Consider the following 17,823-nt stretch of genomic DNA (forward strand, 5'->3'; position numbering starts at 1 on the left):
ACGAGGCCTGAGGACCTCACGCCCTGTAGGCCCTCCCGTAGGCCCGGTTAGCCCACAGGCTAAGGCCTGAGGCCCTCACGCTCTGTAAGCCCTCCCGTAGGCCCGGTTAGCCCACAGGCTGACAAGGCCTGAGGCCCTCCCGTAGGCCCGGTTAACCCACAGGCTGACGAGGCCTGAGGCCCTCGCGCCTTGTAAGCCCTCCCGTAGGCTTGGTTAGTCCACGAGCTGACGAGGCCTGAGGCCCTCACGCTCTGTAGGCCCTCCCGTAGGCTTGGTTAGTCCACGAGCTGACGAGGCCTGAGGCCCTCACGCTCTGTAGGCCCTCCCGTAGGCCCGGTTAGCCCACGGGCTGACGAGGCCTGAGGCCCTCACGCCCTGTAGGCCCTCCCGTAGGCCCGGTTAGCCCACAGGCTGACAAGGCCTGAGGCCCTCACGCCCTGTAGGCCCTCCCGTAGGCCCGGTTAGCCCACGGGCTGACGAGGCCTGAGGCCCTCACGCCCTGTAGGCCCTCCCGTAGGCCCGGTTAGCCCACGGGCTGACGAGGCCTGAGGCCCTCACGCCCTGTAGGCCCTCCCGTAGGCCCGGTTAGCCCACGGGCTGACGAGGCCTGAGGCCCTCACGCCCTGTAGGCCCTCCCGTAGGCCCGGTTAGCCCACGGGCTGACGAGGCCTGAGGCCCTCACGCTCTGTAGGCCCTCCCGTAGGCCCGGTTAGCCCACGGGCTGACAAGGACTGAGGCCCTCCCGTAGGCCGGGTTAGCCCACAGGCTGACAAGGCCTGAGGCCCTCCCGTAGGCCCGGTTAGCCCACAGGCTGACGAGGCCTGAGGCCCTCACGCTCTGTAGGTCCTCCCGTAGGCCCGGTTAGCCCACAGGCTGACAAGGCCTGAGGCCCTCCCGTATGCCCGGTTAACCCACAGGCTGACGAGGCCTGAGGCACACGCTCTGTAGGCCCTCCCGTAGGCCCGGTTAACTCAGAGGCTCACAAGGCCTGAGGCCCTCACTCTTTGTAGGCCCTCCCGTAGGCCCGGTTAGTCCACGGGCTGACGAGGCCTGAGGCCCTCACTCTTTGTAGGCCCTCCCGTAGGCCCGGTTAGCCCACGGGCTGACAAGGCCTGAGGCCCTCACGCTTTGTAGGCCCTCCCGTAGGCCCCTGTTGCTGGAGTGCTATCGGGTAAATTCTGATTTTTTATAGTTTGTTTTACCCCTCGCGATAATTTCCCCCCCCAAAAAATCTGTGGCCTTGGGTCGGGTTTGGATTTCCCACCCAACCCCACTGCTGGTAGTAGTAGGGGTAGCGATGATTGTTGCTGCTGTGTGGGTCTATAGCCTAGGGGCACCCCCAGTGGCAGCTGTCTCTGTGTGTCAGTCTGCTAGTAGTAGTAGGGGTAGCGATGATTCTGCTGCTGTGTGGGTCCATAGCCTAGGGGCACCCCCAGTGGCAGCTGTCTCTGTGTGTCAGTCTGCTGGCAGTAGTAGGGATAGCGATGATTGGTGCTGTGTGTGTGGGTCTAGAGCCTAGGGGCACCCCCAGTGACAGCTGTCTCTATGTCAGCCTGCTGGCAGTAGTAGGGGTAGCGATGATTCCTGCTGTGTGTGTCTATAGCCTAGGGGCACCCCCAGTGACAGCTGTCTCTGTGTGTCAGCCTGCTGGTAGTAGTAGGGGTAGCGATGATTGGTGCTGCTGTGTGGGTCTATAGCCTAGGGGCACCCCCAGTGTCAGCTGTCTCTGTGTGTGTCAGTCTGCTGGCAGTAGTAGGGGTAGCGATGATTCCTGCTGTGTGTGTGGGTCTATAGCCTAGGGGCACCCCCAGTGACAGCTGTCTCTGTGTGTGTGTCAGTCTGCTGGCAGTAGTAGGGGTAGCGATGATTCCTGCTGTGTGTGTCTATAGCCTAGGGGCACCCCCAGTGACAGCTGTCTCTGTGCGTCAGTCTGCTGGCAGTAGTAGGGGTAGCGATGATTGCTGCTGCTGTGTGGGTCTATAGCCTAGGGGCACCCCCAGTGACAGCTGTCTCTGTGTGTCAGTCTGCTGGTAGTAGTAGGGGTAGCGATGATTCTGCTGCTGTGTGGGTCTATAGCCTAGGGGCACCCCCAGTGGCAGCTGTCTCTGTGTGTCAGTCTGCTGGCAGTAGTAGGGATAGCGATGATTGGTGCTGTGTGTGTGTCTATAGCCTAGGGGCACCCCCAGTGACAGCTGTCTCTGTGTGTGTCAGTCTGCTGGTAGTAGTAGGGGTAGCGATGATTGGTACTGTTGTGTGGGTCTATAGCCTAGGGGCACCCCCAGTGACAGCTGTCTCTGTGTGTCAGCCTGCTGGTAGTAGTAGGGGTAGCGATGATTGTTGCTGCTGTGTGTGTCTATAGCCTAGGGGCACCCCCAGTGACAGCTGTCTCTGTGTGTCAGTCTGCTGGTAGTAGTAGGGGTAGCGATGATTGGTACTGTGTGTGTCTATAGCCTAGGGGCACCCCCAGTGACAGCTGTCTCTGTGTGTCAGCCTGCTGGTAGTAGTAGTGGTAGCGATGATTGGTGCTGCTGTGTGGGTCTATAGCCTAGGGGCACCCCCAGTGACAGCTGTCTCTGTGTGTCTGCCTGCTGGTAGTAGTAGGGGTAGCGATGATTCCTGCTGTGTGTGTGTCTATAGCCTAGGGGCACCCCCAGTGACAGCTGTCTCTGTGTGTCAGTCTGCTGGTAGTAGTAGGGGTAGCGATGATTGGTGCTGTGTGTCTATAGCCTAGGGGCACCCCCAGTGACAGCTGTCTCTGTGTGTCAGCCTGCTAGTAGTAGGGGTAGCGATGATTGGTGCTGCTGTGTGTGTCTATAGCCTAGGGGCACCCCCAGTGACAGCTGTCTCTGTGTGTCAGTCTGCTGGTAGTAGTAGGGGTAGCGATGATTGGTGCTGCTGTGTGGGTCTATAGCCTAGGGGCACCCCCAGTGGCAGCTATCTCTGTGTGTGTCAGTCTGCTGGTAGTAGTAGGGGTAGCGATGATTGGTGCTGCTGTGTGTGTCTAGAGCCTAGGGGCACCCCCAGTGACAGCTGTCTCTGTGTGTGTCAGCCTGCTGGTAGTAGTAGGGGTAGCGATGATTGCTGCTGCTGTGTGGGTCTATAGCCTAGGGGCACCCCCAGCGGCAGCTGTCCCCCCGTGGGTGCAAGCGACCTCGGCCACCCGGTACCATTCATTCGCGGCGTGACATGGTCGCCGTTATTATAACAACAACAACAACCACGACGAAAACAACGAGAAAGACGATTACGACAATGTGCTCAGAGTCGTCGTGACCGGTTTATTGTTAGTTCGGTGGTTGTTGTGGTTGTTTGTGATTGTTGTTGTTGTTGTTGGTGGTGGTGGTTTTTCCCCCCCCCCCTATCTCTCCAACGAGAAAAGCGGCCGCTACAAAATAAATTTCTGGACGCGGAGAGATGGGGGGCAGAGGGTGGGAGACATGGGAGGGGGGTCACACCGCCGGACACGCGGATTCCGTGTTTGGTTCGTCAGCCTAGGCAGTCAGAGAAGAGCCCCAAACGAAAACCGGCGAACCGCGGGAGAAGATGATGCAGAGAGTTTGATTCTCAGCACGTGGGTGGGGTGTGGTGTGTGGAGTGTGAGGGTGTGGAGTGTGTGGTGTGTGTGGGGTGTGTGGGTGGGGAGTGTGTGTGTGGGGTGTGTGGGTGTGTGGTGTGTGTGGGTGGTGGTGTGTGTGGGTGTGTGTGGTGTGTGTGTGGGGGTGGTGTGTGGGGTATGGGTGTGTGTGTGGGGTGTGTGGTGTGAAGGCGACGACGGACGGCAGACGGCAACTTGGCCATGTTGGGTGGTGGCGGGTTTAACGACACACAGACACACCCTCACACACACAGACAGACACACACAGAGACACAACAACAACAACCGCCATTCTCCACTAAGTGGCGGTGACGTCACCACGACGCTTGTGCCAGGCTATGTGCACCTTGAGGCCACGTGAAGTGTCGAACGCCCGCTGGCAGGAGGTCACGGGGCAGATCCAGGTGCCACGGGTCGACTGACTGAGATGACTGAGATGACTGGCTGATGCACCACCTGTGCCCCCTACTGTGCCAACCTGCTGTGCTTTAGCCACCCGGCGCTCCGCTCATTTTTGTGAGCGTCGCTCCTCCGCCCTCCGTTGTTGTTGGAGGGCGACTACCTCCAACTGCCCAGTAGCGTCCTTCACGAGCCTCCTCCACAGAGGCCGATCTTGACACCGCTGGTACCAGTCATCGATAAGTCCACTCAGCTCCACGTCCTCCTGTACCACATCACTCCATCTCTTCTCTAGCCCGTGCCGCGCCCGTTTAGCCCCCTCGATCCGGCCGAACAAAAGCTGTTTCGGCATGCAGTGGCTGGGCATGCGGGCTACATGACCCAGCCAACGCAGCCTTGCCTGCCGGAGGAGCTCACCGATGGGACTTTGTCCAGATGTTTCAAGGATATTTGAGCACCTCAAACAAACCCAGGATGGATCGTAGGCAGGCCAGCCTAGATGTTTCCAACTAGCGAAGATGCTCCATTAGGGGGGTCCACGTTTCGCAAGCGTAGAGAAGGGAGGGAATGACCGTGGCCGAGAAGACCTGAAGCTTAGTGCGGAGCGACAGACCAGGTAGCTTCCACACAGCATTATGCAACCGATGAAAAGATAATGCCGCTCGACTGATTCGGATAGAGAACTCTGCTGTTAAACTGGAGCCGGTCATGAGCACACTGCCCAGGTATGGAAAATTCTCAACTCTCTCCACAACTGCCCCATCACCAATTGGGAGTTGTGGGGGTGGAGTGTCCGATGGTACAAAATTCCCAGGCAGGTGCTTAGTTTTTGGTGGGGCTGATGGTAAGTCCCCACCTCTAAGTGGCACGCTCCAGTCTCAGCAGCAGCACCTCCAACTGCTCCTCTGAGTGAGCAACGATTACCAAATTATTGGCATGCATAACTTGGTTGAGCAATATGGAGCCATCCCTTGACCGCACCCGGGCATCGATCAGCCTCCCATTATATCTGTACCAAATGGAGATTCCTCCGGTACAGCTATTGAAGGCTTCACGAACTACGTGGTCAAAAATAGATGTTAAATAATGTGGGAGCCAGAGGACATCCCTTCGCACCGCCCCAAGGTGTACAGGGAATGCCTCCGACTCCCGGCCACGTAGTTTTACCCGGGCCCGCTCACCATCACGAAGGTCCTTCATGATCGTGAGCAGGGGGTCAGGGACTCTGAAAGCACGAAGAACAACCCAGAGCCCAGGCCTACTGATGGTATCATAGGCCTTGACCAGGTGCAGACGGACACTCATGCGCACACACACACACACGCGCGCGCTTATATATATTTATATTCACGTCAACTAACCCGCCACACCCCCCAGCAATAACATTGATCCGCGATTGTGGATGATGTTGGTGGTCAGAAAGCCCCGTTACTGCTGATGATGCTGCTGCTGCTGATAATGATGATTCTATCGCTACTACTACTGCTGCTATTGCTACCACTGCTACTGCTGATGATTCTATTGCTGACATTACTATTGCTACTACTATTGCTGCTACTACTACTGCTAAGTTATACTACTGCTGATTATTCCATTGCTACCGATGATGATGCTACTGCTGCCACTACTACTGATGATGCTACTGCTGCTGCTGATGATGATGATGCTACTGCTGCTACTACTACTGATGATGCTACTGCTGCTGATGATGATGATTCTACTGCTGCCACTACTACTGATGATGCTACTGCTGCTGATGATGATGATTCTACTGCTGCCACTACTACTGATGATGCTACTGCTGCCACTACTACTGATGATGCTACTGCTGCTGCTGCTGATGATGATTCTACTGCTACCACTCCTACTACTGCTGCTACTGCTGCTAAGTACTACTGCAGATTATTCTATTGCTGCTTCTACTACTGCCAAGTACTACTGCTGATGATTCTATTGCTACTACTGCTAAGTTCTACTACTGCATGATGATAATATTAATACTACTGCTACCACGTGTTAAACGGCACCCAGATCGCACAAACACCACGGTATTCACCAGGGCGGCCCAACCCGGACCGAAACACGAACGGCTCGCCCATCTCGATCCCAGACTACGCCACCACTGCCACCACCATCATCATCATCACCATCATCATCACCATCATCACCGCCATCATCATCACCATCATCATCACCACCATCATCACCATCATCATCATCACCACCACCACCAACATCATCACCATCATCATCATCACCACCATCATCACCACCATCATCACCACCATCATCACCACCATCATCACCACCATCATCATCACCATCACCACCACCATCATCATCATCACCACCATCATCATCATCACCACCATCATCACCACCATCATCACCATCATCATCATCACCACCATCATCATCACCATCATCATCACCATCACCACCACCACCATCATCATCACCACCATCATCATCACCATCACCACCACCATCACCACCATCACCACCATCACCACCACCACCATCACCACCACCACCAACGCCTCCCCCGTGACTTACAGAGGTGGCTGAGCTATGGACTACAAAGCTAGCGAGCAAGGGGGAGAGGAGGGGAGGGAGGGAGGGGAGGGAGGGAGGAGGGGGAGGGAGGGGAGGAGGAGAGGGAGGGGAGGAGGAGAGGGAGGGGAGGGACGGGAGGGATGGAGGGAGGGAGGGATGGAGGGGAGGGAGGGAGGAGAGGGATGGAGGGAGACACGGGGAGACTCAGGGGTCACCAATGGAGACCCCGGTGAAACCCTAGCGCTGTAAGGGCCCCCCCCCACCCCCTGAGGTGAGACCCCGCCGAGACCCCTACGGTCCCCTAGCGCTCTAGGGGGGTCCCTCCGGCGAACCCTCGCGCGAGACCCCCTTGGCGAGACCCCCTTGGCGAGACCCCCTTGGCGAGACCCCCCTGGCGAGACCCCCTTGGCGAGACCCCCTGGTGAGACCCCCTGGCGAGACCCCCTTGGTGAGACCCCCTGGCGAGACCCCCTTGGCGAGACCCCCTTAGTGAGACCCCTTTGGCGAGACCCCCTTGGCGAGACCCCTTGGCGAGACCCCCTGGTGAGACCCCCTGGCGAGACCCCCTTGGTGAGACCCCCTGGCGAGACCCCCTTGGCGAGACCCCCTTAGTGAGACCCCCTTGGCGAGACCCCCTGGCGAGACCCCCTTGGCGAGACCCCCTTGGTGAAAACCCCCTTGGTGAGACCCCCTGGCGAAGACCCCATGCCGAAGACCCCCTTGGCGAGAACCCCCTTGGCGAGACCCCCTTGGCGAGAACCCCCTTGACGAGAACCCCCTTGGCGAGACCCCCCTGGCTAAGACCCCCCTGGCTAAGACCCCCTTGCCGAGACACCCCCTTGCCGAGACACCCCCTTGGCCCCGCGGAGGGACCCCCCTCTGCGGGGCTACCCCCCCCCCCCACCCCCTCCAGGCCACCCCACCCACCCCCCCCCCCCCCGCCGCCGCCACCCCCCCTAGACGTGACTACCCCTGTGTGCCCCTACCCCCTTAGCGCTGCAGGGGTCCCTGTGAGTAGCGGTAGTCGTGAGGCTTGAGGAAGTAGAAGACGGCGGCCCCGACCAGGAAGATGGTGGAGCCCCAGGCGACGCCGTAGCCCCAGCTGAACTCGTGGTACGAGTGGAGCACCGAGTCCTCCACGAAGCGCACCGGGTACAGGATGAGGGCGGTGATCTGGAGCAACACTGGGGAGAGGAGGGGAGAGACACGGGGAGAGGAGACACGGTGAGAGAGACACGGGGAGAGAGACACCGGGTAGAGGATGAGGGCGGTGATCTGGAGCAACACTGGGGAGAGGGAGACATTGAGAGACACGGGGAGGGAGACACGGGGAGAGAGACACGGTGAGAGAGACACCGGGTAGAGGATGAGGGCGGTGATCTGGAGCAACACTGGGGAGAGAGACACGGGGAGGGAGACACGGGGAGACATGGAGAGACACGGTGAGAGAGACACGGTGAGAGAGACACGGTGAGAGAGACACCGGGTAGAGGATGAGGGCGGTGATCTGGAGCAACACTGGGGAGAGGGAGACACGGGGAGAGAGACACGGTGAGACACGGGGAGAGAGACACGGTGAGAGAGACACGGGGTAGAGGATGAGGGCGGTGATCTGGAGCAACACTGGGGAGAGGGAGACACGGGGAGAGAGACACGGGGAGAGAGACACGGGGTAGAGGATGAGGGCGGTGATCTGGAGCAACACTGGGGAGAGGGAGACACGGGGAGAGAGACACGGGGAGAGAGACAAGGGGAGAGAGACACGGTGAAAGAGACACCGAGTCCTCCACGAAGCGCACCGGGTAGAGGATGAGGGCGGTGATCTGGAGCAACACTGGGGAGAGGAGACACGGGGAGACACGGGGAGAGGAGACACGGTGAGAGAGACACGGGGAGAGAGACACGGGGAGAGAGACACGGGGAGAGAGACACGGTGAGAGAGACACCGAGTCCTCCACGAAGCGCACCGGGTAGAGGATGAGGGCGGTGATCTGGAGCAACACTGGGGAGAGGAGGGGAGAGACACGGGGAGAGGAGACACGGTGAGAGAGACACGGGGAGAGAGACACCGGGTAGAGGATGAGGGCGGTGATCTGGAGCAACACTGGGGAGAGGGAGACATTGAGAGACACGGGGAGGGAGACACGGGGAGAGAGACACGGTGAGAGAGACACCGGGTAGAGGATGAGGGCGGTGATCTGGAGCAACACTGGGGAGAGAGACACGGGGAGGGAGACACGGGGAGACATGGAGAGACACGGTGAGAGAGACACGGTGAGAGAGACACGGTGAGAGAGACACCGGGTAGAGGATGAGGGCGGTGATCTGGAGCAACACTGGGGAGAGGGAGACACGGGGAGAGAGACACGGTGAGACACGGGGAGAGAGACACGGTGAGAGAGACACGGGGTAGAGGATGAGGGCGGTGATCTGGAGCAACACTGGGGAGAGGGAGACACGGGGAGAGAGACACGGGGAGAGAGACACGGGGTAGAGGATGAGGGCGGTGATCTGGAGCAACACTGGGGAGAGGGAGACACGGGGAGAGAGACACGGGGAGAGAGACAAGGGGAGAGAGACACGGTGAAAGAGACACCGAGTCCTCCACGAAGCGCACCGGGTAGAGGATGAGGGCGGTGATCTGGAGCAACACTGGGGAGAGGAGACACGGGGAGACACGGGGAGAGGAGACACGGTGAGAGAGACACGGGGAGAGAGACACGGGGAGAGAGACACGGGGAGAGAGACACGGTGAGAGAGACACCGAGTCCTCCACGAAGCGCACCGGGTAGAGGATGAGGGCGGTGATCTGGAGCAACACTGGGGAGAGGGAGAGGAGACACGGGGAGAGAGAGACACGGGGAGAGAGACACGGTGAGAGAGACACCGGGTAGAGGATGAGGGCGGTGATCTGGAGCAACACTGGGGAGAGGGAGAGGAGACACGGGGAGAGAGAGACACGGGGAGAGAGACACCGGGTAGAGGATGAGGGCGGTGATCTGGAGCAACACTGGGGAGAGAGACACGGGGAGGGAGACACGGGGAGAGAGACACGGGGAGACATGGTGAGAGACACGGTGAGACACGGTGAGAGAGACACGGGGAGAGAGACACCGGGTAGAGGATGAGGGCGGTGATCTGGAGCAACACTGGGGAGAGGAGACACGGGGAGACACGGGGAGAGGAGACACGGTGAGAGAGACACGGGGAGAGAGACACGGGGAGAGAGACACGGGGAGAGAGACACGGTGAGAGAGACACCGAGTCCTCCACGAAGCGCACCGGGTAGAGGATGAGGGCGGTGATCTGGAGCAACACTGGGGAGAGGGAGACACGGGGAGAGAGACACGGGGAGAGAGACACGGGGAGACACGGTGAGAGAGACACGGTGAGAGAGACACGGGGAGACACGGTGAGACATGGAGAGACACGGTGAGACACGGTGAGAGAGACACGGTGAGAGAGACACGGGGAGACATTGAGAGACACGGTGAGACACGGTGAGAGAGACACCGAGTCCTCCACGAAGCGCACCGGGTACAGGATGAGGGCGGTGATCTGGAGCAACACTGGGGAGAGGGAGACATTGAGAGACACGGGGAGAGAGACACGGTGAGAGAGACACGGTGAGACATGGAGAGACACGGTGAGACATGGAGAGAGACACGGGGAGAGAGACACGGTGAGACATGGAGAGACACGGGGGGAGAGACACGGTGAGAGAGACACCGGGTAGAGGATGAGGGCGGTGATCTGGAGCAACACTGGGGAGAGGAGACACGGGGAGACATGGAGAGAGACACGGGGAGAGAGAGACGGTGAGACATGGAGAGAGACACGGGGGGAGAGACACGGGGAGAGAGACACCGGGTAGAGGATGAGGGCGGTGATCTGGAGCAACACTGGGGAGAGAGAGAGGAGACACGGGGAGACACGGGGAGAGAGACACCAGGTAGAGGATGAGGGCGGTGATCTGGAGCAACACTGGGGAGAGAGACACGGGGAGAGAGAGACACGGGGAGAGAGACACGGTGAGAGAGACACCGGGTAGAGGATGAGGGCGGTGATCTGGAGCAACACTGGGGAGAGAGACACGGGGAGAGAGACACGGGGAGAGAGAGACACGGTGAGACATGGTGAGACACGGGGAGAGAGACACGGGGGGAGAGACACGGGGGGAGAGAGACAAGGGGAGAGAGACACGGTGAAAGAGACACCGAGTCCTCCACGAAGCGCACCGGGTAGAGGATGAGGGCGGTGATCTGGAGCAACACTGGGGAGAGGGAGACATTGAGAGACACGGTGAGACATGGAGAGAGACACGGGGAGAGAGACACGGGGGGAGAGACACGGGGAGAGAGACACGGTGAGAGAGACACGGGGAGAGAGACACGGTGAGAGAGACACGGTGAGAGAGACACGGGGAGACACGGTGAGACATGGAGAGACACGGTGAGACATGGAGAGAGAGACACGGGGAGAGAGACACCGGGTAGAGGATGAGGGCGGTGATCTGGAGCAACACTGGGGAGAGGGAGACATTGAGAGACACGGTGAGACATGGAGAGAGACACGGGGAGAGAGACACGGGGGGAGAGACACGGGGAGAGAGACACGGTGAGAGAGACACGGGGAGAGAGACACGGTGAGAGAGACACGGTGAGAGAGACACGGGGAGACACGGTGAGACATGGAGAGACACGGTGAGACATGGAGAGAGAGACACGGGGAGAGAGACACCGGGTAGAGGATGAGGGCGGTGATCTGGAGCAACACTGGGGAGAGGGAGACATTGAGAGACACGGTGAGAGAGACACGGTGAGACATGGTGAGAGAGACACGGGGAGAGAGACACCGGGTAGAGGATGAGGGCGGTGATCTGGAGCAACACTGGGGAGAGAGAGACACGGGGAGACACGGTGAGACACGGTGAGAGACACGGGGAGAGAGACACCGGGTAGAGGATGAGGGCGGTGATCTGGAGCAACACTGGGGAGAGAGACACGGGGAGAGAGACACGGGGAGAGAGACACCGGGTAGAGGATGAGGGCGGTGATCTGGAGCAACACTGGGGAGAGGGAGACACGGGGAGACACGGGGAGACACGGGGGGACACGGTGAGAGACACGGGGAGAGAGAGACACGGGGAGACACGGGGAGACATGGTGAGAGAGACACGGGGAGACATGGTGAGAGACACGGGGAGAGAGACACGGGGAGACACGGGGAGACACGGGGAGAGAGACACGGGGAGAGAGACACGGTGAGACACGGTGAGAGAGACACCGGGTAGAGGATGAGGGCGGTGATCTGGAGCAACACTGGGGAGAGGGAGAGGAGACACGGGGAGACACGGTGAGACACGGGGAGAGAGACACGGGGAGAGAGACACGGTGAGACACGGGGGGGAGAGAGACACGGGGAGAGAGACACGGTGAGAGAGACACGGGGAGACACGGTGAGAGAGACACGGGGGGAGAGACACGGGGGGAGAGAGACAAGGGGAGAGAGACACGGTGAAAGAGACACCGAGTCCTCCACGAAGCGCACCGGGTAGAGGATGAGGGCGGTGATCTGAAGCAACACTGGGGAGAGGGAGAGGAGACACGGGGAGACACGGGGAGACATGGTGAGAGAGACACGGTGAGACACGGTGAGAGAGACACGGTGAGACACGGTGAGAGAGACACGGTGAGACACGGTGAGAGAGACACGGTGAGAGAGACACGGTGAGAGAGACACGGGGAGAGAAACACGGGGAGAGAGACACGGTGAGAGAGACACGGTGAGAGAGACACGGGGAGAGAGACACGGTGAGAGAGACACGGGGAGAGAGACACGGTGAGACACGGGGGGGAGAGAGACACGGGGGGAGAGAGACACGGTGAGAGAGACACGGTGAGAGAGACACGGAGAGAGAGACACGGAGAGAGAGACACCGGGTAGAGGATGAGGGCGGTGATCTGGAGCAACACTGGGGAGAGAGACACGGTGAGAGAGACACGGTGAGACACGGGGGGGAGAGAGACACGGTGAGAAAGACACGGTGAGAGAGACACGGTGAGAGAGACACGGAGAGAGAGACACCGGGTAGAGGATGAGGGCGGTGATCTGGAGCAACACTGGGGAGAGAGACACGGGGGGAGAGAGACACGGGGAGACATGGTGAGAGACACGGGGAGACACGGTGAGAGAGACACGGTGAGACATGGTGAGAGAGACACGGTGAGAGAGACACGGGGAGAGAGACACGGGGAGACACGGTGAGAGAGACACGGTGAGAGAGACACCGGGTAGAGGATGAGGGCGGTGATCTGGAGCAACACTGGGGAGAGAGACACGGGGGGAGAGAGACACGGGAAGAGAGACACGGGGTGAGAGACATGGGGAGAGAGACACGGTGAGAGAGACACGGGGAGAGAGACACGGTGAGAGAGACACGGGGAGAGAGACACGGTGAGACATGGTGAGAGAGACACGGTGAGAGAGACACGGTGAGACATGGTGAGAGACACACGGTGAGAGAGACACGGTGAGAGAGACATGGTGAGAGAGACACGGGGAGAGAGACACGGGGGGAGAGAGACACGGGGAGAGAGACACGGTGAGAGAGAGACACGGGGAGAGAGACACGGGGAGAGAGACACGGTGAGAGAGACACGGTGAGAGAGACACGGGGAGAGAGAGACACGGTGAGAGAGACACGGTGAGACATGGAGAGACATGGAGAGACACGGGGGGAGAGACACGGTGAGAGAGACATGGTGAGAGAGACACGGGGAGACACGGGGAGACACGGGGAGAGAGACACGGGGAGAGAGACACGGTGAGAGAGACACGGGGAGACATGGTGAGAGAGACACGGTGAGAGAGACACGGTGAGAGAGACACGGTGAGAGAGACACGGTGAGAGAGACACCGGGTAGAGGATGAGGGCGGTGATCTGGAGCAACACTGGGGAGAGAGACACGGGGGGAGAGAGACACGGGGAGACATGGTGAGAGACACGGGGAGAGAGACACGGTGAGACACGGGGAGACACGGGGAGACACGGTGAGACACGGTGAGAGACACGGGGAGAGAGACACGGTGAGACACGGTGAGAGAGACACGGTGAGAGAGACACGGTGAGACATGGTGAGAGAGACACCGGGTAGAGGATGAGGGCGGTGATCTGGAGCAACACTGGGGAGAGAGACACGGGGAGACACGGGGAGAGAGACACGGGGAGACACGGTGAGACATGGTGAGAGAGACATGGTGAGAGAGACACGGTGAGACACGGTGAGAGAGACATGGTGAGAGAGACACGGGGAGAGAGACACGGTGAGAGAGACATGGGGAGACACGGTGAGACATGGTGAGAGAGACACGGTGAGAGAGACACGGTGAGAGAGACACGGTGAGAGAGACACGGTGAGAGAGACACGGGGGGAGAGACACGGTGAGAGAGACACGGTGAGAGAGACACGGGGAGAGAGACACGGTGAGAGAGACACGGGGAGAGAGAGACACGGTGAGAGAGACACGGTGAGACACGGTGAGAGAGACACGGTGAGAGAGACACGGTGAGAGAGACACGGTGAGACACGGTGAGAGAGACATGGTGAGAGAGACACCGGGTAGAGGATGAGGGCGGTGATCTGGAGCAACACTGGGGAGAGGAGGGGAGAGACACACGGGGAGACACGGTGAGAGACACGGGGAGAGAGACACGGTGAGACACGGTGAGACATGGTGAGAGAGACATGGTGAGAGAGACACGGTGAGACACGGTGAGAGAGACATGGTGAGAGAGACACGGGGAGAGAGACACGGTGAGAGAGACATGGGGAGACACGGTGAGACATGGTGAGAGAGACACGGTGAGAGAGACACGGTGAGAGAGACACGGTGAGAGAGACACGGTGAGAGAGACACGGTGAGAGAGACACGGGGGGAGAGACACGGTGAGAGAGACACGGTGAGAGAGACACGGGGAGAGAGACACGGTGAGAGAGACACGGGGAGAGAGAGACACGGTGAGAGAGACACGGTGAGACACGGTGAGAGAGACACGGTGAGAGAGACACGGTGAGAGAGACACGGTGAGAGAGACACGGGGAGAGAGACACGGGGAGAGAGACACGGGGAGAGAGACACGGTGAGAGAGACACGGTGAGACACGGTGAGAGAGACACCGGGTAGAGGATGAGGGCAGTGATCTGGAGCAACACTGGGGGGGAGACACGGGGAGAGAGACACGGGGAGAGAGACATGGAGAGAGAGACACGGTGAGAGAGACACGGGGAGAGAGACACGGTGAGAGAGACACGGGGAGAGAGACACGGGGGGAGAGACACGGGGGGAGAGACATGGAGAGAGAGACACGGTGAGAGAGACACGGGGAGAGAGACACGGTGAGAGAGACACGGGGAGAGAGACACGGGGAGAGAGACACGGGGGGAGAGACACGGTGAGAGAGACACGGTGAGAGAGACACGGGGGGAGAGACACGGTGAGAGAGACACGGTGAGAGAGACACGGGGGGAGAGACACGGTGAGAGAGACACGGTGAGAGAGACACGGGGGGAGAGACACGGGGAGAGAGACACGGGAAGAGAGACAAGGTGAGAGAGACACGGTGAGAGAGACACGGTGAGAGAGACACGGGGGGAGAGACACGGGGAGAGAGACACGGGGAGAGAGACACGGGGGGAGAGACACGGGGAGAGAGACACGGTGAGAGAGACACGGTGAGAGAGACACGGGGAGAGAGACACGGGGAGAGAGACACGGGGGGAGAGACACGGGGAGAGAGACACGGGGAGAGAGACAAGGTGAGAGAGACACGGTGAGAGAGACACGGTGAGACACGGAGAGACACGGGGAGAGAGACACGGTGAGAGAGACACGGGGGGAGAGACACGGTGAGAGAGACACGGGGAGAGAGAGACACGGGGAGAGAGACACGGGGAGAGAGACACGGTGAGAGAGACACGGTGAGAGAGACACGGGGGGAGAGAGACAAGGTGAGAGAGACACGGGGGGAGAGACACGGGGAGACATGGTGAGAGAGACACGGGGAGACACGGTGAGAGAGACACGGTGAGAGAGACACGGTGAGAGAGAGACACGGGGAGAGAGACACGGTGAGACATGGTGAGAGAGACACGGGGAGAGACACGGGGAGAGAGACACGGGGAGAGAGACACGGTGAGAGAGACACGGTGAGAGAGAGACACGGTGAGAGAGACACGGTGAGAGAGAGACACGGGGAGAGAGGCACGGTGAGAGAGAGACACGGTGAGAGAGACACGGGGAGAGAGACACGGAGAGAGACACGGTGAGAGAGACACGGTGAGACATGGAGAGAGAGACACGGGGAGAGAGACACGGTGAGAGAGACACGGGGAGAGAGACACGGTGAGAGAGACACGGGGAGAGAGACACGGTGAGAGAGACACGGGGAGAGAGACACGGGGGGAGAGACACGGGGGGAGAGACATGGAGAGAGAGACACGGTGAGAGAGACACGGGGAGAGAGACACGGTGAGAGAGACACGGGGAGAGAGACACGGGGAGAGAGACACGGGGGGAGAGACACGGTGAGAGAGACACGGTGAGAGAGACACGGGGGGAGAGACACGGGGAGAGAGACACGGTGAGAGAGACACGGTGAGAGAGACACGGGGGGAGAGACACGGTGAGAGAGACACGGTGAGAGAGACACGGGGGGAGAGACACGGGGAGAGAGACACGGGAAGAGAGACAAGGTGAGAGAGACACGGTGAGAGAGACACGGTGAGAGAGACACGGGGGGAGAGACACGGGGAGAGAGACACGGGGAGAGAGACACGGGGGGAGAGACACGGGGAGAGAGACACGGTGAGAGAGACACGGTGAGAGAGACACGGGGAGAGAGACACGGGGAGAGAGACACGGGGGGAGAGACACGGGGAGAGAGACACGGGGAGAGAGACAAGGTGAGAGAGACACGGTGAGAGAGACACGGTGAGACACGGAGAGACACGGGGAGAGAGACACGGTGAGAGAGACACGGGGGGAGAGACACGGTGAGAGAGACACGGGGAGAGAGAGACACGGGGAGAGAGACACGGGGAGAGAGACACGGTGAGAGAGACACGGGGGGAGAGAGACAAGGTGAGAGAGACACGGGCGGAGAGACACGGGGAGACATGGTGAGAGAGACACGGGGAGACACGGTGAGAGAGACACGGTGAGAGAGACACGGTGAGAGAGAGACACGGGGAGAGAGACACGGTGAGACATGGTGAGAGAGACACGGGGAGAGACACGGGGAGAGAGACACGGGGAGAGAGACACGGTGAGAGAGACACGGTGAGAGAGAGACACGGTGAGAGAGACACGGTGAGAGAGAGACACGGGGAGAGAGGCACGGTGAGAGAGAGACACGGTGAGAGAGACACGGGGAGAGAGACACGGAGAGAGACACGGTGAGAGAGACACGGTGAGACATGGAGAGAGAGACACGGGGAGAGAGACACGGTGAGAGAGACACGGGGAGAGAGACACGGGGAGAGAGACACGGTGAGAGAGACACGGTGAGAGAGACACGGTGAGACATGGTGAGAGAGACACGGTGAGAGAGACACCGGGTAGAGGATGAGGGCGGTGATCTGGAGCAACACTGGGGAGAGAGACACGGGGGGAGAGAGACACGGTGAAAGAGACACGGTGAGAGAGACACGGTGAGAGAGACACGGTGAGAGAGACACGGTGAGAGAGACACGGGGGGAGAGACACGGTGAGAGAGACACGGGGGGAGAGACACGGTGAGAGAGACACGGTGAGAGAGACACGGTGAGACACGGTGAGACACGGTGAGAGAGACACGGTGAGAGAGACACGGTGAGAGAGACACGGGGAGACATGGTGAGACATGGTGAGAGAGACACGGTGAGAGAGACACGGGGAGACATGGTGAGAGAGAGACGGTGAGAGAGACACGGTAAGAGAGACACGGTGAGAGAGACACGGGGAGAGAGACACGGTGAGAGAGACACGGGGGGAGAGACACGGGGGGAGAGACACGGTGAGACACGGGGGGAGAGACACGGTGAGAGAGACACGGGGAGAGAGACACGGGGAGAGAGACACGGTGAGAGAGACACGGTGAGAGAGACACGGTGAGAGAGACACGGTGAGAGAGACACGGGGAGAGAGACACGGGGAGAGAGACACGGTGAGAGAGACACGGTGAGAGAGACACGGTGAGAGAGACACGGTGAGAGAGACACGGTGAGAGAGAC

General features: G+C 59.8%; 1 protein-coding gene across 1 annotated transcript in view; it reads right to left on the reverse strand.

Moving 5' to 3' along the window:
• Positions 1–7,493: 7,493 nt before the first annotated feature.
• Positions 7,494–17,823, reverse strand: part of LOC116956648 (transmembrane protein 47-like) — a 36,787-nt gene continuing 26,457 nt past the window's right edge. The window contains exon 3 of the mRNA XM_032978421.2: positions 7,494–7,734. Coding sequence (XP_032834312.1) covers positions 7,541–7,734 — 194 coding nt within the window. The 3' untranslated portion in view covers positions 7,494–7,540. The remainder of the gene's footprint in view (positions 7,735–17,823) is intronic.

Source organism: Petromyzon marinus, chromosome 66 (assembly GCF_048934315.1).
Source record: "Petromyzon marinus isolate PM22_M1 ecotype Great Lakes invasive population chromosome 66, UKy_Petmar_22M1.pri1.0, whole genome shotgun sequence".
NCBI lineage: Eukaryota > Metazoa > Chordata > Hyperoartia > Petromyzontiformes > Petromyzontidae > Petromyzon > Petromyzon marinus.